The sequence below is a fragment of the Protopterus annectens genome, chromosome 2.part0 (assembly GCF_019279795.1).
Source record: "Protopterus annectens isolate FY-2018-M chromosome 2.part0, PAN1.0, whole genome shotgun sequence".
Lineage (NCBI taxonomy): Eukaryota > Metazoa > Chordata > Ceratodontiformes > Protopteridae > Protopterus > Protopterus annectens.
The window spans coordinates 443,584,921-443,607,347 of record NC_056728.1 but is presented as its reverse complement, the minus strand read 5'-3'; the positions used below and the strand labels follow the sequence as shown (position 1 = coordinate 443,607,347).

Below are 22,427 nucleotides of genomic sequence, written 5' to 3'. Positions count from 1 at the left end.
GGGTACTTTACTGCCAAAGGGGGCGTCAATGAGCTATTGTATGCTTTAAGGTCCAGTCCGTGAGTTTGGCAACAATCATGCATGTGTGTGTGGCAGCTCCTTCCATAATATGTTACCATCATTGGGGGACTCTATATTAGTGCATCCAGTTACCAGTCATTTGCAAACTTGGTAAACACATGCCATCTATAATGGCCTGCACTTCAGGGAAGTAGTTTGCAAACAGCTAAGGACCCAGTACAGATCCTTGTGGCATTTTAATGGCAATTAGCTACTGTTGGAGGTGCAGTCCCCAACTTTGAGTGTGTGTGTGTTGTGTCAGTCAGCCAGTTGCCTATCCCTGTACTACTGTTTGGCTCAATTCCCACACTGGAACTCTTCACTATGACACATTAATGGGGTACAGTATAAAGGGCCTTGGATAAGTCAACACAAGCAGTATGTCCTGTTATCCCTCAACCAGATCTGTGGGGTCAGTGTCTAAGAAGTCCACAAGATTCAATAAGCAAGATCTACCCTTGACAAAAACAAAATGGGTACAGTCAAATGTGTTGAAGGTCACCTATGTCCCTGTGGATATGGTCCATGATGATTCCTTCCCTAGCCTTGTAGATAAGTGTTTTTAGGCATATGGGTCAATAGTTGTAGTTCTACATGTTACCAGATGTGCATTCCATAGCACACAACATTTGATATTGCATTTTGTACTGTGGTTGATATACATGTGTGGACAAAGTACTGAGACACCAGGGTTGCGGTGCTTAGGGGGGCTGGCTACAGATGGATGTACTGTAAATATGTGACATATGGTTAGACAGGGCCCTCAGTTTGTAATGTGTACACATGTAAATCCATGTCATACACAGGACATGGACAGTAAACAGCAACAATACAGCATAATATACTGTAAACATTTCCATAGCATGGCGAGTAGCGGATTTGCATGCATACGCATACGAGATGCACATGTTTGCACAGAGGTAAGGAGTGTGCAAATGTGAGTCACAATCAAAGTCTGGCAGTCAGTACTGAGTCTATGAAATATACCTGCTGCTTAACTGACTCTGTGGCAGCACGTGTTAAGGCAATGATGCATTCCTATTTTGGCCCAGATGGTACTGGGTTTGAATATAGGTGTATCTAATACTTTAAAATACTTTACATTAGTAGTGATAATGCAATGACATGAATTGTTTACACGAGATGTGTTGCTGCATTTTGCCGCTGCTCACAGTCGCTGTGCATCAGTGTGCGATGCACGCATCCTCACAGACATGGAGCCCAAAAAGTGAAGGGATCCATTGCTTTTTCTGCTACTTGGGTGTGCTGTGTGTGATTCTATTTTTTTACTAGATTAAAGGATTTAAACTGGGGTAGATAGGAAAATGGTGAAATGGGGAGCAAACACGAGGAAGAACAAAGTCTGACAGCTAGTAGAGAGTTTCTGGAATACACCTGCTACTTAACTGACTCTGTGGCAGTACATATTAATGCAGTTAATGTAGTGATACATTCCTTTTTGAGGCCAGATGGTACTGGGGTCGAATACAGCTGTATGCAATACTTTTAAGTACTTTTGCATTACCGTTGTTGTGTGTTGGTGCATGAAGCTCACCATCTCTCTCTCTTTTTTTTTTTTTAAACATTTGTTTACTGGGAAAGTCTGACTTGGAACAAAGCCAATTTTCAGTGAAGGCCCAGGGAGAAACACTCCAGATGCATGTCTTTGTAACTCTCGCAATAATACATTAAAGAAAAGAAATGGGGAAGATAAGACCGTGGTGAAATGGGGAGCAAGCAGGGGGAAGAACAAAGGGAAAGCAGGGCAGGAATGTGCAGGAGGGAGGTAGGAAAGAATAATAGTTATGTACTCACCATAACTTGGTATCTGTGTTATCCGTAGTCACCATTCATCACATATGGGTCTAGCAGCCGACATGGGATCCAAGCTGGCACACTTAGACAACAGCTTAACTCAAGCTCCATGCCTCCCATAATGCTTTGCTGCCATCTAACCCCTCAGATCGAATTTGCCCTGGAGAAAGAAGACAGACAGAAGAAACTTGCCACTGACAAATGTCCACCAAAATCCTGTCAATCCCTCAGGAAAGGGGCTGGAGGGTGGGACCGTGATGAATGGTGACTATGAATAACAGATACCAAGTTATGGTGAGTACATAACTATTAATCTGATGTTTTCCTAGTCACCATTCATCACGTGTTGGTCAGAGTCCCCAGCTACCCAAAATTCCTGGGTGGCCTCAAGGAAGGACACGTTGAAGAACAGTGGAGCCAAAGGAAGCCCTTCCTATAGAAACTAATTCAAGTTTGCAATGAGAGAGAATGGTGTGAGGAGAGGACCAAGTTGCTGCTGCACAAATATCCAAAGACTAAGGGGCTACAAAGGCAGTTAAAGTGGCCACTGACCTGGTAGAATGAGCCCTAACTGGTCCAGGCAAAGGAGAACCACATGAGGAATAAATGAAAGAAATACAATGAGAACTCCAACGGGAGATAGTAATTTTTGATACCACTTGGCCCTTCCTGTTAAATGAAAAGGCCACAAACAATTGGTCTGAAAGTCGAAAGGGTTTAGTTCTGTGCAAATAGAAACAAAGCTGATGATGAACATCTAGTGTACGTAAGATGTATTCTCCTTTATTAGCATAATTAGGGAAGAACACTAGAAGTTGGATTGACTGACTGAGATTCGCTTCAGTGGTTACTCTGGGCATAAAGGAGGAGTTGGGTTTCAAAGCCACTCCATCTTTTTGAAATATTAAGTAAGGAGGTTTAATTTAAGAGTCTGCAATTCTGATACTCTCTTTGCTGAGCTTATAGCCACTAAAAAGGCAGTCTTCCAAGAAAAACTCAAGATCGCAGGATGTAGCAGTCTCAAAAGGGGGTTTAGTTAGAGACTGCAGCACCAGAGTAAGATCCCACAGTGGAGAATGGTCTCTGACTGGAGGGCACAACAAAAACACACCTTTCAAGAAGGCTTTGCAGAGCCGAGAAGAAAAGGTAGGGTCGTTATTGAGATTAAAGTTAGAACTTTCTGCCAATTGGACTTTGATCATAGAGATACTAGCGACCTCCTTAAAAAGAGAAGCCAAGAAAAGGAGCATGTCCAGAATAGGAGCCGAGAATGGATCAAGGTTCCTACCTCTAACCCAGATGGAAAATCTCTTCCACTTACTTCTGTAAACTTTCTTAGTGGAACACTTCTGAAAAGCAAGGATAATGTCTCTCACAGGGGATGCTAGCCTGGACTTAGCAATAATTACGGGAAGTGGACAAACAAAGCTGTCAGATGGAGGGTCTGCAGATTCGGGAGTGATGGATGGGAGATCAGATCCAGCACCAGATCGAGCACCCAAGGGGGGGTGCTTCTGATGAAACCGTAGGAGGGGGAACCACACCTGCCGAGGCCAAAAGGGGGCAATGAGGATTAACTGCGTCCTGGGGCATCTTGCTTTCTCAAGAACCCTGGGAATTAGGAGTAATGGTGGAAAGGCATAAAGGAGACCTGGAGGCCAATCGTTAGTCAGTGCGTCCCTGGAGGAATCCCCCTCTGGGGGATCAGAGCGAAGTAACTGTAGCATTTGTGACTGAGAGGGGAAACAAACAAATCACAGATCGGTTGACGCCACCGACGGGAGATCTGTTCTGCGACTGAAGGATTCAGGGACCACTCGTGCGGGGTCAAAAGAGTCCTGCTCATCTTGTCAGTCAGCACGTTGGAAGCTCCAGGAATACGTACTGCAATGAGAAAGCGCCTCTAGGACATCGCCCCACTCCCAAAACCTCATGGCCTCACGACAAAGCAGATAAGAACATGTGCCCCCTTTCTTGTTTATGTACCACACAACAATCATGTTTGTCTGTGTGAACAATCGTCCCCAGAGGGAGGCAATCCTGAAAACTTTACAATGATAGACAGACTGCTCTCATCTCTAGAATGTTTATGTGCAGCTTGGTCTCTGATTGGGACCGCATTCCTTGGACAGTCTTTCCCTGAAAGTACCCCCCACCCTAGGAGAAAAACTTCCATCACTGTGGCTGTCGGAACAAGTAGAGCAAGAGGTCTGCTCGCTAGAAGATCCGGGGAATTCATCTACCAAGATAAGTGCCTCTGACAAACTAGAGAGATGAATGGGGACTGACAAGGGATGAGACAGGGTGGACAACCAGGGTCCACTGTAGCACTTTCATGTAGTACCTGGCCAGCGGCACCAGCTAAATGGCAGCTGCCATGGAACCCAAAGCCCTGAAAAGAGAGATGCTGGAGGACAAGTTTGCTCCAGAAGTGGTTGAATGTGAGAGTGAATAAGAAGCACACATCAGCGAAGAAGAGCTGCAATCTCTGAGGTGGTGTCCAGCTGCGTACCTATGAATTCCATTTGTTGAGATGGGGTCAAGGAAGACTTGGTTAGATTCACTGTTATCCCCAGCTGATCAAAGAGACAAAGAAGGTAACATCCCCAGCTGATCAAAGAGACAAAGAAGGTAAAGCGTGTTCTCCACCAGTTAATGCTTTGTGGGGGCTGTAAGGAGCCAATCGTCGAGATAGGGAAACACCTGGAATTCCTGCAGCCTGAGAGGAGCTATGACCACTGCCATGCATTTGCTGAACACCCAGGGGCCTGTGGTGAGTCCAAATGGCAGGGCTCTGAATTGGAGGTAATCGGTCCCTAAGAGAAAGCGGAGGAATCTCCTAGACATCCTGATGATTTTGATATGATAGTACACATCCTGGAGATCCACAGAGCACAACCAGTCATTCTTGTGCAGAAGGGGCACAATGTACTGCACAGTGATCATCCAAAACTTTGACTTTTTGACTGACAGGTTTAATAGCTGAGGTCCAGAATGGGACACAGGTCCCCCATTTTCCTGAGTACCAAAAAGAAGCGGGAGTAAGTTCTGGATCCTCTCTGTCTTGTGGGGACCTTTTGGATGGCTCTTTTTTGAAGGAGGTTGGTAACCTCTAGGCGGGTTAACGCTCTCTGACTGGGTGGCGCATCTGGGATAGTCCTACTTCTTGGTGGTGGTTCTGAAAAAGGAATGTAGTAGCCCCTGGATATGATTCTTAGCACCCATTGATCATTTGTGAAATTTGCCCAGGCTAAAGGGTGCAAAGCCAAGTGACCCTCGACTGCCTCCAGGGAGGGACAGTCAGCCAGCACCTCAGGGGTATTGGAAAGGTTTCTCAGAAAATGGCTCCCTAGCACCTTGGTTTTGCAGGCCTTCTCTGCCTCGGGGTCAGCATCTACCACTGAAACCTCTCCCCCATCCCCTGGAAGAGGAATCCTCTTGAACTTCCTGAAAGGAAAACTGTGACTTGTGGAACCACGTTTTTCTATTCCCCTTTTGGGTCTTGGAAAAAAACCTTTGAGGGGTAGAAAATTTGATCCCTGCAGCCGACAGTGTCTTCCCCTTTTGTTCACTGCAGGTTAAAGTTTCCTTAATGCTGGGTTCAAAAAGAGTGGAACCATCGAAAGCGGCGTTGGTGAATGATGCTTTGAAGGCCTCAGCAAACCTGCATAAACGCAGACAGACATATAGCAATGCCCATACTTGCCACCCATGAGGAACCCTCTGCAGCATTGGATATTAACCTCATGGACGAGTTAGCTATTGATGTAAGAGTGGCCAGCTTGGGAGAGAAAGACAAAGTTCTCCACAGGCATGGTCTCTGTGAGGGAAGTTGAAAGCTCCTTTATCAAATCCCTCTGGAGACGGGTGAAATGAGTTAGATAGTTCAAAGCTCGCATTCTGAAAGAAGCTGATGCGAACACCCACTTTCCACATCTGTCGAACACTCCTGATTCACAATTAGGAGGGTGGACAGACGAACTTTGCTCCATCAGCTCTTTCTTGGTGGCGGCAGCCACCACAGTCGCATCAACAGGAACCCCCTTGGACCAGAAGGCTTTGTCTGAAGGTGGGCTCAAAAACTTATCGGCTCTTTTGGGCACCAACTCCACTGTATTGGGTTCCTTCCAGGCCCTGCTGGCAATGAGATTGATTAAAGGGTCAGTAAGGGGGGGGACACCCAAGAGGTAGATGGGCCTGGATGGGGGCTGGGCAGACCAACTGCCCTTGACCTTAAGGATCTCCAGTATGTCTCCAAAGGAGACATTATCGGGTGGCGACCTTGGGGACCCGTCCCCTTCATCGACATATGTGTCCTCCATTAGGGACTCAATAGGAGAGTCCAGATGTCTCCTCTTACACATCCTCTCCTGAGGTACTTCCTCTGCCGGAGACTGAAGAGAAGATTCAGAATAGGAAGGGACCCCTATGGGGGAAACTCCCCCCTGAAGGCTAGACCGGATGGGCTGACCAGAAGCAAGAAGAGTGGGTCTGCTCAAATTCTGGGGCAGGAAAAAGTATGGTGAGTTGGAAAGGCTGTTCTGGTCGCAGAGAAGGATCTTTCTATTGCCTGGAATGCAGAGGGACTGGACGAGGCCCCATCCCCCTTCCCTGATAACACCACAACAGAAGAGGGGGCAGACACCACCAGAACCCCCAACTCTCTGGACAGAGCAGGTCTGGAGCTGTCAAGCGCCAAAGCACAGAGAAGCAGCGGTCAGATAAGCCCGGGCCACAGCCAGCCCCCATGGACTCCAGGGCAACAACCCAGACAGGTGGCCCTTAGTTGTCCTGGGGGAATGGAAACAGAACTGGCCATGGATTCTGAAGGGGTAGGGACAAAGGGAGTCCCAGAGATCCGCATTGCCTCCAAGCAATGCAACGGCTTCTAAGAATCCAAACTGTGCCAAGTCAAAAGAGAAGGTAAGAGGGAAGGGGGAGAAGGTTCCCAAAGCCTGTGGCCGAGGAAGTAAAAAGCCCCAACTCAATTTGAGCTTTTAGAAAGGACATCATCTTGTCCATGTCTGCAGGCAGGATGCTCTAGAAGGAAGGAAGACCTAGATGGAGACCCATGCTGGGACCCCGAGCATCTTCTCCTACTGTCTGGAGAATAGACCCTGCATGGAGGGGTAAACAACTGATCCCCTCCAGAAGGGACCAAATGAAAATCCTCCACAATGATGGGATCCCACACGGGTCTCGGATCTGACCGAATCAGGTCCAAAGAAATGTGAGGAATCCCTCAGCTCCGACAGGGTTGGATCATTAGCAAGCACAGTTTTGCTCTGATCCAAAGGTTTCAAATTTGAAGCATTGGATCCGGGAGTCGAGGACAAGGCCCTTGGATCTGGAGACCTGGAACCTGAGGCCTTGAATCCAGAAGTTGACTCTCTGGAAGCTCTCAGATCTGAGGTTCTTGGATCTGACACTGCAGAGGTTGACGTCGGATCCAGGGACCTGGGATCTGACAGCCTTGCTAGCTTAGAAGGAGCCTCCCCTGTGGAAGAAGAAGAAGAGGGATCCTTTCTTTTATGGCCAGAGAGGCCCGACTTGGTCGAGGATTCTTTGACCAGGGGACCCCCCCCCCCTTACCCCAGCCTTTTAGTAAGAGCTTGTTCCGGCAGTCGACCAGGACTCTGGGGTTGAATGCAGCACAAATGCCACATTCAACCTCCAGATGGTCAGCACTGACACAACAGAGGCACTCCTTGTGCAAGTCGGAGACGGGCATCTTCCAACCACATGAGGAGCACCTCTTGAAGCCTAAAGGTTTCTCTAATATGGAAATAGCCAAGGCAACCAAAACCAGAGGAGCAGCAGAAGGACTGAACCACAAACAGGCCAATAGTAAAAAAAAACAAACCAAAAAAACCCCCCAAAAAAAACAAACAAATAAAAAAAACAAAGTCCAATCTAACACAAAAAACACGCTCTCACTAGACCTTAAAAAGCAACGGAAGTTCAGGAAATCAAAAGCAATAACAACTACCCCCAGGTAGGGACTACAACTACTCAGAAACACTGGAAGAAAAAGGCGCCAAAACTAAATGAACTAAACAGGATGGGATGAAAGGGTTTAGTACATAGACAAAAGCTAGATGAAAACTAGAGAAGAGCTCTAGGAAGTGAAAAATTAAGCTAAGAAGAAGGAAAAATCCTAAAAAGAAGCACAACTACTTGCAAAATAATGGAACACTCTGAGGAGCTGAGCAATCTGCTTCTGATATGCAAAAGCGGCAAACGTGATCTGAGGGGTTAGAGGGCAACAGAGTATTATGGGAGGGGAGGAGCTTGAGCTACGTTGTTGTCTAAGTGTGCCAGCTCGAATTTGATGTCAGATCCTAGACCCATACATGATGAATGGTGACTAGGATAACATCAGATCCATAGCTTTCCATTTCTTTAAAAGTGTTAAGTGAACATATCTGCCAAATGTTAATTGAATTCTGACTGTCACCTCCAGAGAGAGGGGTGACCACAAAACAATCACGTTGTACAGCCAAACTGGACCAAATCAAGTGTGTCAAGAAGATACATGTGGAAATGGAGAGCTATGTATGGGACAATTTTCTTTTGTGGGACAGGTGCACTTTTTTTTGTTTGTTTTGTTTTTTGAGAGACAGAGAGAGAGAAAGAGTAATGGGGAAGGGACATACGAATGTCTGGGTGAGGTAAGTTGGGCAGGTGAGGAAGCAACTGCAAACAGACAAGACAAGAGACAGGGCCTGTGATGGACACTAAAGGTTGGGAAACACCATTACTGGGGTGAGGGTGGGGATATCACAAACCATTGGTCGTCAAGCTGGGTGACAGTGAGAGTGGAGTCCTCACCCACTGGGCTGTCGTCACTGTCGCCTTACTCTGTCGCTGGCTGGAGGGCCTGACGTCTGCATCTCCTCTCCTGATATTATGTAAAATGAGGGAGAGTAGCCTCTCCAGCTGCCGTAGGCGTGCACCAACAATGCTGTGCATAGCATTATGCATAACCCCTGGCAATTCATAGCCGTTGATAAAATCATAAACTTTACCACTGCTCCCGGAGGGTACCACTGGACCAGCCTCTGGGGCAGGTAGTGCAGGAGCAGCAGAGGTGGTGTTACCACATTGGCTCCCAGATGTGCTGGGCAATGGTGCTGGAGCTGGTGGAGGAGGGGCAGGCAGATCCTGTGAGGCAGGCCTATCCCACTGTGCTGTGGAGCATTTACTGATGTGGTACACGTGGATGACGGACACAATTTGATGACACGTAATATAAAAAGTAAAATTAAAAAAAATAATAAAATAATTAAAAAAGAGAAAATAAGAGTTGGGGGTGAGAGAAAAAAAAGATAACATTACTACCTTCACGTGTGACATACAATGTATTAATACAATTAATTGACTCTTTTACCTTAACTTTTACTTTTAAGACTACCAGCTCCTAACAGATGCACACTATACTACAGACTGCAACAACTACTCCTTGACATGTGCATATACTGCACATATGCATGCCCCAGTTATACAGATTACAGTTTATAGCAGGGAATGTGTGCCACTGGTATACAGTTTTTACTTTCAACCTTTAAATTACACACAAGTGAAGAATTAACTGTATTCTATAGTTAGGAAGTGTAGTCTTTGAACCCACAACCTCAGACTAAAGTCTAATATTGTACTCTTGGTTTGTGTTACAGACTAATGCACGCATACTTGCTTTTACAGTTGAGATATGCATGCTCAACTTGATATTATAATATTAGACTCTTGATTTGTGCTACAGACTAATGCATGCATATTAGCTTTTATAGTTGAGATATGCATGTTCAATTTGATACAAATCTATAAAATACTAAAATAAGCGATCTTTTAACATTTAATGCTAGAATAGCACTACTATTCTGCTGTATACATACCACATGCTTCCCTCATCCTCCTCAATCTAGCCCCATGGGTTTGTACACTGACCTCATGGTCCCTGCAGCTGTGGAAAAAATAGAACAGAATAGAATACCATTATGAATAACAATCTTAGTTTTATTCAGCTTTTAAGTCTTACAAGTAGTCTCAGTAGTTGATACTTACACAGGTGTGGGATGTCCACAGTCCAAAATTCCCCAATCTAATAGTCAAGTGTATCCCTTTTTCTTCTTTGGAGGTCATTGTAGTGATGCCTACATTGTTCACCAGTGCAGGGAATACCAGAAGCACTGGTTACAGCCTAGGCTAAACTATTCCAAGCTTCAAACATACTGGGAGCCAGAATAGCCCCCCTGCAAAAGCCTGACAGTGTGGTTCTTCACTAGGAGTCCAATAAAAATCTTGGACTCCTGGACACCCCATCTCTGTGCCCTAAACCTTATACCTTCCCTGCAAATGCCTGCCATATCTGCCAATGATCTAGAGCAATGGAAAATGATGGCTTCCCACCAACTCCAGTCATCTTGTTTACTAGGAGAGCGCACACTGAAAATGTTGCATCCCTATTACCATCTCGCAAACATGGCGTTTGTCATTGCGCACCTCCGAACACTGTGTCTGCATGATGGTAAGCACAGTACAACAGCAGCAAGCAAAGCAAATTTAAGGTTACTGGATGTACAGGCAGTTGTGTATGCATGCTAGACAAATCTAAAGGCCATGGTAGTTCAGACAGCAGAAACATACTTAAAGGAATATAGTACACAATATATCCACAGGCATATGTTTGAGAATAAATGTGATAATATATAGATAAATTAATACAAAACTAACACAATGCTAGTACCTCAGCCCTCATAAGTAAAATTAATATCAACTACACCATGTCAAGTGTTACAAGTGAGAGTGACTATAATAGGAAGTGGAACAGCAGTAAAAGTGTATAAAAAATGCTGTATTCGAACGTACAACCATGTGTATGGCACTCCTACACTTAACTCTGCTGCCACATGAAGGTTGAGAACACACTTGTATGTTGCAGTTCATTGCTATAAATTGCAATGTCACAACAGTAAAAGAAAAGTTCCACACCCTGTACTAGAATCTAGGACAATCTCTACTCCAGCCCTATACTTAAACCTGTTGCTACAGGCATAGTTACATGACATTCCCTATTTTACTAATCATTCTTAAGGTCTCACTGTTAACTGCTGTGCAACTTCACTTAGCGGGTTTACATGATGCCTAATAGTATTAACTGAATTCATCTGGTTTCTGTCTGGGTCCTGTCTGGCCAGTTGGCCAGTTTGCACTAAGCAGCGCATTGCGCAAACAGTGAGCTCCCCCAAAGAAAAAAAGGGAGGGGTACATGAAATGAGGAAAAGCAATCTACGACATACGCACTAAAAAATCTTAGTACACATGAGATATTTCTACATAGGTCTGGATTAGAACTGTCACTCTAATGCACCTTCAGAACACAGGATGGGTGCCTTATCCCTTGTTGCCACACAAACAGCTTTACAGCAAAGAACTTAAATCACTGCTATCAAACCACACAAGTGTTATTTGTACATGTATTAGTGTATTGCAACTAGTGATCACATTGCTGGCAAATATACAGCTCTGTCTTATATTTCTGTGTTTGCTGGTCATTCTTCTTTTATCTGAGCAGTAATCTGAGACATGCAATGTGTAAGCCATTCTATATTATTGGCCTTAAAATGTGTGAGGATATTAAGTGGACATAATATCATATGCAGTTGCCACCAAATGAAGGGGCAGGTTGGATTTTAAGGAACACAACCTGTGACTTGTGTGCTTCTAACTTACATTTCCAACCTTACCTTTAACACTTTGTAGATATAACCTGACATACCCAATGGAAGTAAGGTAGCCTGCAGTGCTGTTAAGTTTTCCTTCTCCCAACCACTAATCATTCACAAGTGCAATCCATTAAAAACAAACACCAAGGGAGTGCCATACTACATCTACATGGATCCAACTTTTTGGGATTCAGCAATTCTAATGAGTTCACACTTCATTTGCATATTCACCATGCTAACAGCCGTGAATCTACAACATATACAAAGACAACCATGTAGCTCGACAAACTGATGAGGAGGAGAGTTGTACATGTTTGGAAGACTGCAAAACCCATTTTCTTCAGGATATTACTGTACAGAGGAGTAATAAACTTCATAAGGTATGCTTCCATTTTGTTACCTACAAATTGCATATGCTGGAATGTATTTAAGACAAATCTGAACAAAGGCTTTTACAGTTTTAAATGTATGCATTAGTTAGAATTGTACTGATGGCATGGGCATGTTTGTCAAGCTATTTCAGAGGTATACATGATTGCCATATATGAAAATGGAATGTTGTGTAATAAATATGTACAAATGTTTCAGGGCAGGTGCATTTCAAAGTGGTTTGTTAGCAAAATGGGTCATTTGCCTGTCATTTTTAATGGGAGGGGAGGCAAAGCTGAGTTACTGCTATGGCACAAACACGGACAGACTGTTCTTTCTGGGGGCAAAGGTGAGTTACTGTTATAGCACAAAAATGAATATGTCACTGCTGTTACTCTCCTTGTTTTGCATCCTGCCAGTTGTTAGTATTTCACATCTCTAGGCTGTTCTGTGTTTCGCCATTGGATAATACTGACTAGCTACCTTTTCTGTTTTATCTGGAAACAGTTATTTTATAGTTATGTGATACTTATGCGTATTACCCTTCTGTTGTTTTTTAGGACACCTATGAGTATGCCACCCAGGTGTGTCAATCCACATAGACTCCCCCTTACCTGATGCCAAGTGATTGTAGATGGCTTCATGTAACATGGTGCTTTTCTTCTGGAAAGAGGACAGGAAGATCAAGCATGCAGGATGCGAATATGGTGGCAGATAGCAGACGATGTCAATGCCGTGGGTGGCCATGGCAGGACATACAAGTAGGTGCTCCACCGGGCTAATGACATGATCAGATCTGCACGGATGACAGCAGCTGCAGTGGGCCATGACCAGATGGTTACCAAGGGAGGCCCTGCTAGGAAAACACCACTAACACCCAATGAATAATCCAGACAACTCCCAGGAGAGTGCAGTACAGCATGTCTTGGACGTCGGAGCAACAGTTTCTGAGATAGCAAGCACATCCCAGGAGGAGCTTCCAGGTAGGCTTTGCTATCTAAACAGTTCCTTACTGTTGTATAGTAAAGCAATTGAAATCAATAAATTAATTCTGTGTCACATCTTTTTTTGGGGGGGGTTGAAGATTACTACAGTTCTAAGCTTAGATCAGAGTTGTCAGCCATGTTCTTGTTGAAATTCTAGTTAATGACATATAAAGAGTTAAATGAATTACCCCCTGTGTTCTTGTTAATTGTGATGATGTTGCTCATAGCTCTTGCTTAACTTCTTCCAGGACCATCTGGACTACAGAAGAGCATCTCATCTGCAGATGGTAAGGCAAACATTTTTATGTCAGTACTGCTGAGCAATTTAACGAAATATTGTAGTGTGTGATGTTGATCTCAGGCCTGTTGTGTATTGCTGTAATGTCTGTAATAGTGGCAGCACCGTCAGTTTGTTAGCATATATTGCACTATATTAGTGCAGGAGTTAATTTATTCTTCTATTCTTCGCTTTTTATCACAGGTAATCATGACAGTGGGAGTGGGGGCCCTGTGCCACCTGATGCAGTATATCAGCAGACTTTGATGATGATAGTGGTCAAAGTGAGGCAATTCGGAGGGTGCAGAGGTTGATTCTGACACTAAGGTTGGCACACAGCCATCCCCTGCATTTCCACTGGACACAGCTAGTAGGCCTATGCCTACCCAGTCCAGTGAGCCCACAGACATTGGACAGGTGGAAGGTGAGGACATTGATCAGAGAAATGTGACTACTGTGGCTTCAGTGCCTGTTGAGTCTGGCCGTAGCCAAAGTGTGGGTGAGACGCCACACAGGAGGATTGATAGAGGTGCTCAGAGGGGGCTTGCTGTCCCTCCTCCACCTGTTGCAGGTCTCTCTTCTCATGCCACTCAACGTATGTTTAGGGCCATCATGGAGGCACAGGCACATTCTACTAGGCCCTCCAAACAAATATTTAGGGATGTAGCACAGTCTGATATGCGTGACTGCTTCCACTGTTTTGCCGATTTACTGGATTGGATAAATGGCACACTAGAAGGAGGGGTGTCTGTGATGGACCAAGGGGTGTCTGTCATGGTACAAGCAGGGTCTGTCATGGAACGTCTGTTGGGAGGAGAATGGCATCTTTGTGGATGTAGGTCAGCCACATCATCTGCTGTCAGCCAACATGGCCATGCCTGATCACGCTCCCATAGTGGAAGTACTTCCACTGTTCTGTCAGTGAGTGTGCTGTCCACACCCACATGTTGCAAGCCATGGGGTTGTGGTCCTGGGCATTCCAGTGAAGGCAGCTTGTCCAGTAGACATCAGATAAGTTCAGGTAGTAGCACTGCATCTGACCTTGGGCATGGAGGTGCCAGTGCAAGTCCTGGAAGACCCAGTTCTCATGGTTGGGGAGGATAATGATGAACTGCCACCTCTACCATGCATGGCTCACACCTGTCAGACATATCAAGATGCAGAGCCAGCACAGAGCTTGGTTGTGTTCATGCAGACACTCAACACCAATTTCACCTGGAGACCCCTGCAGACACGCACAGCAGTTGCTCATTTTGTCTCACTGGCCATTTGTTGGCCTGTCCACATGTCTGCCTTTTTCTCTTTCTTATATATATATATATATATATATATTACACACACACACACACACACACACACACACACACACACACACACACACCGACCTTTTATGTGCAAGTGATAACTGTGCCATATTCCTGTTTTCTATCTTTTGGATTCAGGGATACAAAAGCTTTGTGTCTCATGCTCAGGGTGCACAGCTAACTTAGTGCTTGATATATCTGCATTTGTGGTGCTGAACTGGTAACTGTACCTTTGACTTATCCTAGCCTTAGAAAGACAGTTGACAGCATCAAAATGTCTCACCTTTATAGTGAATGATCTTGTGAGGGCTGTGAAATCAGAAACTGCAATGTGTATCACTTTCTAACTGCTCTCTCTAATAATTTTTCCAGTAAAAACATAAGGTGCTAAACTGAGGGCATGCAGTGATCATCAGTACTTTTGACTGCATGAATTGTTGATGCCTGAGGTCTACTACTAAGTAATGGACACAAGTCAAATAAGTCTCTGCTGCCACATGTTAAGGTAAGTTTTGTACAGATCTCCCATCTTTTACTAGCTTACCGGAACAAGTAATGAAATACAAGGATATGGCACAGAGTTAAATTAGTAAACAATACATTCCAGGTTCAGGACTTATTTATTTTTTATTTATTTATTGATCTGCAGTTGGTTTACCAGGATAATCCACTGGGCCAAGATGAACCCGTTTTCAATGGAGTCCTGGGGAGAAAAGCACCAAAAACAAGCAAGATTACAGTAAAGTTTAGGTTACAATCATTACAAACACTACAGACTAGTGACAAACATTACAATATAAATACTGAGAAGCCATTTCATCTTAAGAAACCTTGCACTTAAGAGGTGCATTTTAATACATTCATTGTGACTAGCTTAGTACATGCAAAAGCAGGATGTATGAGTTAGGAGAGTAAGTGAAATGGATGCTGCCAGTATAAAGAGGGGAGGAGATTATGTGGGGTGGGAGCATGAGCATTCCCACTGGGATATTAGATGTGAGTGAAGAGATTTTTTGAATGAAAAGTGGTTTGAGATGGTACAGATGGATGGTGGTAGGGAGTTCCAGAGACATGCTAGATCACAGGATAGGAGATTTTTACCTGGGGACGAGTTGGTTTATACAATTCTATTAGGTTTTGGTTGTTAGATCTTAGTAGTCTATTGAGGAGGTGCATTTTAAAGGCAGAGGAAAGGGAGGGACAAAGGGAGGGGTTGAAAATGAGCTTGTGTGCAAGAGTAAGTTGAGTGTAGGTGAGATTATTGGATAATTCTAGCCATTTTAATTTGTGGAGAGATATACAATGGTGGGTGGAGGACATATGGCTGGTGGCGAACTTGGCAATTTTGTTATAGCAAGAGGAGAGTTGTGTTTTAAGGGAATGACTGTAGGTTAGTTAAGAGTGGGGCTCCATCGAGGAGAGAGGGGATGAGAAATGTAGTAGAGAGAGTGAATTTAGTGGAGGGGGTGAGGTAACAATTTTGTCGGTACAGCATGCCAAGTTTTTGGTGGTTTTTTTTTTATATTTAGTTGTAGGTGGGAGTTGAATTTAAGCTGATTGTCAATTTGGACCCCTAGTAATTTGGCCTCTGATACCAGTTCAAGAGATGTGTTGCTTGGGCTAGTGATAGAGAATGTGCTTATATTGAAAGAGGTGGCGTTAAAGGGGGGTAAATACCATTAATTTGGTTTTAGAGGCATTGAGTGCTAGGTGATTTTTTTTCATCCATTGTTCGGTGGTTGAGAACGTGTCTTGTGTAAGATTTAGGAGTGTAGGGATGGAGGAGGCAGAACAGATAATAGCTGAATCATCTGCATATTGGATTATATTTGTGAAAGGGATAGGAGTGGCGGAAATCGTTTATCCAGTATGGATCCCTGGGGAACTCCAGTTGGGGTGTTGAGGAATGAGGAGGTGGCTTTTTTTCCATTTTACTGCTTGATATCTATTGGATAAGTAACTGGTGAACCAGTTCAGAGAGGAAGGGGTTAGGTTAAGCTTAGAGAGTTTAGTTAGAAGAAGATTATGAGAAATAGTGTCGAAGGCCTTAGAGAGGTCAAGTAGGAGGGTAGATACAATGTGGCCAGAGTCCCGGGCTTTATTCACAGTTTCTAGGAAGGAAAGGAAGGTGGTCATAGTGCTGTGACCGCGTCTAAAACCATGTTGTGTGGGAGTTAGAAGGTGATTGTCTATGATATGGGGTAGGAGTTGTAGATGGATACACTTTTCTAGGAGTTTAGAGATGGTAGATAGAATGGCGATGCGACGGAAATTAGTGATATTGTTATTGTTGCCACCTTTATGCAGAGGTATGATAAAAGTCTTTTTCCAAATTTGGGGTACAAAACTTTCTTGGATAGAGCGGTTGATTAGTATGCCGATGGGGTAGGCAATGGCTTCGGCAGCTATGCTAAGAAAGTATGAAGGAATGTTATCGGGGGGCATTAGAGCATGGCTTCAATTTCTGAAGGAGTTTTTTTATGGTAGATGTGGGTATAGGTTTTAATGAGAAAGGTGAAGACTGGGAAGAGAGGGTATTTGAGGGTGGTGATGATGGAGAAGAAATGAAAGGAGAAGCAGAAGTGGGGGGTGTAGTGTTATTAGAGGAAGATGGGGGTGAAGTGGAGGATCTGGTGGTGTTAGAGAAGGGTGAGGTTAGTTTGGAAATAGAATCAGTGAAAAAAAAGAAAAGAGTTAAATTGTGTAGCCAAATCTATGTCTGAGGCATTAGGGTCTGGGCTAGGGTTATCTGTTTTGCTGGGATTAAGGAGGGTGGAGATTCCTTTCCAGAATTTTTGAGGGTTTGTTTTATGGTTGTTTTGGAGTATGGAGAAGTAATTCTGTTGATGTGATTTTGCTTCTAAGTATTATGTAGTCATTTTGGGTGGGGGGAGTCTAATTTTTCTGGTAATGTGCCCAGGCTTTATCTCTGAGGTGCGTGGTAGCTAGTGTGGTTTTGGTTAGCCAAGGGGCAGTTTTGATTTTTATTCTTTTTGTCTTTATAGGAGCATGATGGTCTAAGAGGTTTAGGAAAGTTGAGCTGAAGTGGGCAACTGCGTTTTCCAGGGGTAGAGTTTTTAGAGTGTTCCAGTTATTGCTTTTAGAGAGTTAGAAAAGGTAGTAGGGTTGAAGTTTTTTAGGTAGTGAGTAGTAATATAATTATGAGTAAGATGTAAAGGTGAAGGACGTTGATGTGTGAATGTGGGTAGGTGGTCACTAAGGGGATCAGGAAGGGTGCCACTGTCAGAGAAATAATGGTGGTGAGAGACTAAAATCCAGTCTAGGGTACTACCACTAGAGAGGTTTTTAGACGGCCGGGTTACGGAGTCGATTAGCTGTGAGAAATTGTAGAGGTTGATGTTTAGTGGGTTTCTGGGAGACTGAATGGAGGACAAACTGATATTCATGTCTCCCAGAATTATTGTTTCATTGCTAATATTAGTAGAAAGCCAGGAGAGGATGTCCTCGAGTGTAAAAATATTGTCACCAGGTGGGATGTAAAGGGAGGCTATACATATGTGTTTGTGTTTATTAACTTGGAGTAGTGCTAGGAGTAATTCAGCATTATTGAAGTGGGGAGTAGGTTTGTTAGAGGGAGTAACTGATAAGGAGGATAAGTATAGAAGAGCTACTCCTCCCCCTTTTTTGTGGGTTCTATCTTTTCTAATGATAGAATAGTTGGGTGGTGTTATTTCAGAATCTTTTATATGGGATTTTAACCAAGCTTCAGAGATGGACAGGATGTCAGGTTTATTATGTGTGAGCCAGGCATGGAGGTTAGGGATTTTATTAGCTATAGTTTGAGCATTAAAAGAGGTAAGTAGGATAGATTTAACTGTAGAGGGGGAGGTGGGGGGGGGGCTGGGTTAGGGTGTATATCTCCAGATAGGAGAATTGTAGTTAGATGTAGGATTAGGTTGGAGAGGTATTTGGACTGCTTAGAATCTAGGATGAGCTTTATTAGATTTGTGAGGGTTTTGTTAGTTACTGAGGGGGTAGGGTACTTATGAGGAGTGATAAGTTTATAGGGAAAGAGTAGATTTTTTATAGGAAATAAGCAGGGAGATATTGGGATATGTGGGTATACGACTGATGGGGTAAGATGGTGGGTTATATGAAAGGATGGTGAGTGGTTGGCGTTAAAGGGCTGGGTGATGTAGTAGATATAGGATATGTTGAGAAGTAGTAGTAGTTGAATAGAGAAGGATGAGGGTTTTGAGAGCATGGTGAGATAGGGCTCCTAAGAGTAGGTATATTGTGGCGGAGTAATATATAGGGGCAGTTGAGTTGTATGCTTAGGGAGGAGCAGGTGAGACTATAACTTATGGGAGGGAAGGGAGAAGTGACTGATGGTTGATATGGGGTGGTAACAGGAAGTCGGTGTTCCTAGAGCAATGGAGAGTAATTGGCCAGGGAGGGAAGTAGGTGTGGCTATGAAGGAATAAATGTAGAGGTGCTGGGGCGGGTGGAATTTGGGGGCAGGGTAGGGGAGCAGAGTGAGCCCATAGGGCGAACGGAGCGGGCAGAGCCAGAAAGTGGAGTATCGCGAGGCAATGAGCCAATCAGTTCTTCAGTGAAGCAGTGCACTGAATAGGTATTTGGAGGTAAGATGTACACTTTATGGGAAATCGTAAAAAAAGTTATAATTGTAATAAAAAAAACTTATAGTGCAAATGCAGCAGTTAACACTGTTTTAGTTCAGTGCTGACGCTGTCTGATGCAAGCAGTACGCAGCCAATAAATGGGGCGGGAAAGGATGTCTTGTCTGGCATCAATGTTAATATATGTGAGTAGGAGATAGGTTTTAGGTCCCTAGGTGGTAAGTGAGTGTGCTATGCATTGTCTCTTAGCCAATGCAAGGGCATACTGAGCACGTCTATGTCTGCCTACACCCACAGCAGCTGGTGGTTCCCCCTGTGACTCCTAATCTGCCTGTGGCTCTCGTGACCTTGGCATTGGTGGTGGGAAGTGTGCCCTTTCCCTTGCTGATCCTGCTGAAGCTGTTTTCTCAGGATTATGTTGTATAGCATGGCACACACTGTGAATATTTCTGTACATGTCCGTGGACTGTACTGCAGGGCTCCACCAGACGTTTCAATACACCGGAACCATGACTTCAGCAGCCCAAACATACGCTCTAAGAAATTTCTTGTTTGAGTGTGTGCTTCATTATGGCATTCTTCCTTGGGTGTGTGTGCATTTCTGATAGGTGTCATCAGCCACGGTTCTAGTACATAGCCTGCACCCCCCCAAGTAAATGCCCCTGTGGGCTATCCCCCCAGCAAACATCTGGTACAGCTGGGAGGTATGCCAGATATGTGAGTAGTGATAACTGCCAGGGATGCCAGCACAAACATTCAATATTATTCCCTTGGTATTACACACAACTTGGTAGTTGATAGAGTGGTAGCCCTCTGTGTTAATGTATAGCCTTCCCTGTTTCCCGGGTGGTTCCTTAATTTCTACATGTGTGCAATCTAGGCACCCAGTACTTCAGGGGTAGTGTGCTACATGGTAGAACTACATATTTCTGGCCCTGTCCTCAAAACTACAGGGAAAATATAAATGGCCACTGACATGTTGGAGCATAGCATTCAGGAATTGGTGGAGGATACTTGATGCTGATGCCTGTGATACCCCCAGCATGTCTCTTGTTGGTCTCTGAAAGGTACCTGTAGCTAAAATTCTAAGGGCTAAAGACATACTTTTACCTCTACTGGAATGGGTACCCCTCAGTTGGCTCTGTCTCTAAGTTGAGGATGACAGAGGTCACAGAGTTCATGTAGTGTGTTCCTGTCCACCCTGCAGCACTCTACAATTTCCACATTATGTAGGTTGTAAAAAGTTAAACGGGGCCTGAACATTCTTCTCTTTCTCACTCTAGGCCTATTAGCAGGAGCAGCACTGGCTTTAGCACATACAAATGAATTAAAGTAGCAGCACCTCCTAACATTCTGTCCATGGACTCCTTCCCATGTCTGTATTCCAAAGGTTTTGGAATCCACTTGAAAAACAAGCATGGAGTCTACAAAGATGCTTTACAGCTTGTTGAATACCTAAACCATGTTGGTTTGGTTAATTAACATGGAATTCAGCTGCTTATGCTGTAATTAGCATGCCATGGAGTTTACCTTGTTGGAGTGGTGGTGCACACTGCTACACGGCGCTTACTAAATCCAAATGTTTCTGCTGCAATGTGCGTATTGTGCCATGACACACACAGGATGAAAAATGACTGTGTAGGTTTTACTGAATCCCCCTGATAATCTTTCTCAGTACAGAAAAATCAAAGTAAAGCGACTTTTAAAATTATGGTAGAAATTTATAAGAAGCAGATAACGTGGACTCTCCAGTTAAGTATTACACTAAGCTCTAAAACATGGTTTAATGATCATCAACCTCTGTGGACCTGAAAAGAAAAAAGTTCAGAACCAACTAACCACAGTGTTGAACTTAAAACATTAAAAAAGTGGCATATCTGCCATTCTCAGTGAAGTGTCCTTATAGATGGTTAGTACACATCTTGATTAGGTATATCTGGAAATTATGTTAACATTCCTTATTCTACAGGACCAAGAAATTAATATGAAACATTTTTCATATGGGCATATGCAAGATTTTGTCAAAGGTGATCATAACTTAATATAAACAAAGAAAAACTGCATTTCTCCATTTACCTTCAGTCGCTTATACTGTTTTAGGTTTATTTGCTCTGACAACTCTTCCACTCTAAGACTTGGTTCCATAGAGTCCCCAAAACTACTCTGATCTTCTGTTTCACAGGATGAAGCACTCTCAAACGTCACTTTCACAGGACTATGAGACTAGACAACACAAGAAAATAAATATATAAATAAATAAATAAAATATGTACTTGGATTAACACTTGCTTTAGAATAAATTGAACTTTTTAAGACTTATTCAAACTTCCATCACCAGGGGTTTTACAGCCTTTGAGCCATTCTTATTCTTTAGTCGAATCAATCATAGCTAAACAAAGGTTTGACAACACAAACAAACTGCATCTAGTACTCTGCAATATATATATATATATATATATATATATATATATATACACACACACACACACACACACACACACACACACACACACACACACACACACAAATACTAATGTTTGTTACAGATGTGGTCTAAAGCTCTGTTCCAAAAGCCTGAGTTTACAAAGTTCACACTTAAGTACTAGTATGCTGTACTAACAAATATCAAGACAAACATGACTGCACTAAAGCTGAAGAAAAAAAAAGAAATATCCAAAAATAATGAGTTGAGGAACAGTTTTAAGAGCACAAGCTATGCATTGTTGTAAAAAAAAAAAAATAGTGATTGGCAAGTACTCTTCTCTATTAGGATCAGCTTCATCAGGCCATTTAGCAAACAATGCCTGAAGGTTTAAAAATGAACTGTTGCACTGTTTACCACAGCAATACAATTTAACCTGGGTTTATTTAAAAACAGACCAATACTATCAAACAGTGGTGAGCAAGTGAAATTATAAAATTGCAGTGCTAGTTGCTTAAAATACCAATGAAAGTACAGTAGATGCCTACTGTAATGAATGGGAAATAAGCAGGAGATGAAAAATCACGTGTTTCTGAAATACCACTGGCCACAAGATACTAACAATTTGGTTTAGCTCCAAGCTGGCCAGTTTTATCTCCCACTGTTGTTTTGTTTTTCAGGTTACTGTCTACCCCTGTTCTATACTTCTGACTCCTCTTGATCTTTCAAACTCCCACTCCCCCTGGCACTACCCCCCCCCCAAGTCTGTCACTGCAATAGCTCTAGATGATGGGCCCTTTGCCATTTTTTCTTGTCAAGCACTTCATAGACTTAGTGTTTTTTTTTTTTATTTGGAGGGTGGATTTTT

The 22,427-nt window shown here is 43.6% G+C and overlaps 1 protein-coding gene across 3 annotated transcripts in view; it reads right to left on the bottom strand.

Moving 5' to 3' along the window:
- Positions 1-22,427, bottom strand: part of CEP78 (centrosomal protein 78) — a 1,514,071-nt gene that overhangs the window by 401,953 nt on the left and 1,089,691 nt on the right. For all 3 annotated transcript variants that reach the window (XM_044060872.1, XM_044060873.1, XM_044060875.1), the window contains one exon: positions 21,214-21,360. In XM_044060872.1, the coding sequence (XP_043916807.1) occupies positions 21,214-21,360 (147 nt within the window). The remainder of the gene's footprint in view (positions 1-21,213; positions 21,361-22,427) is intronic.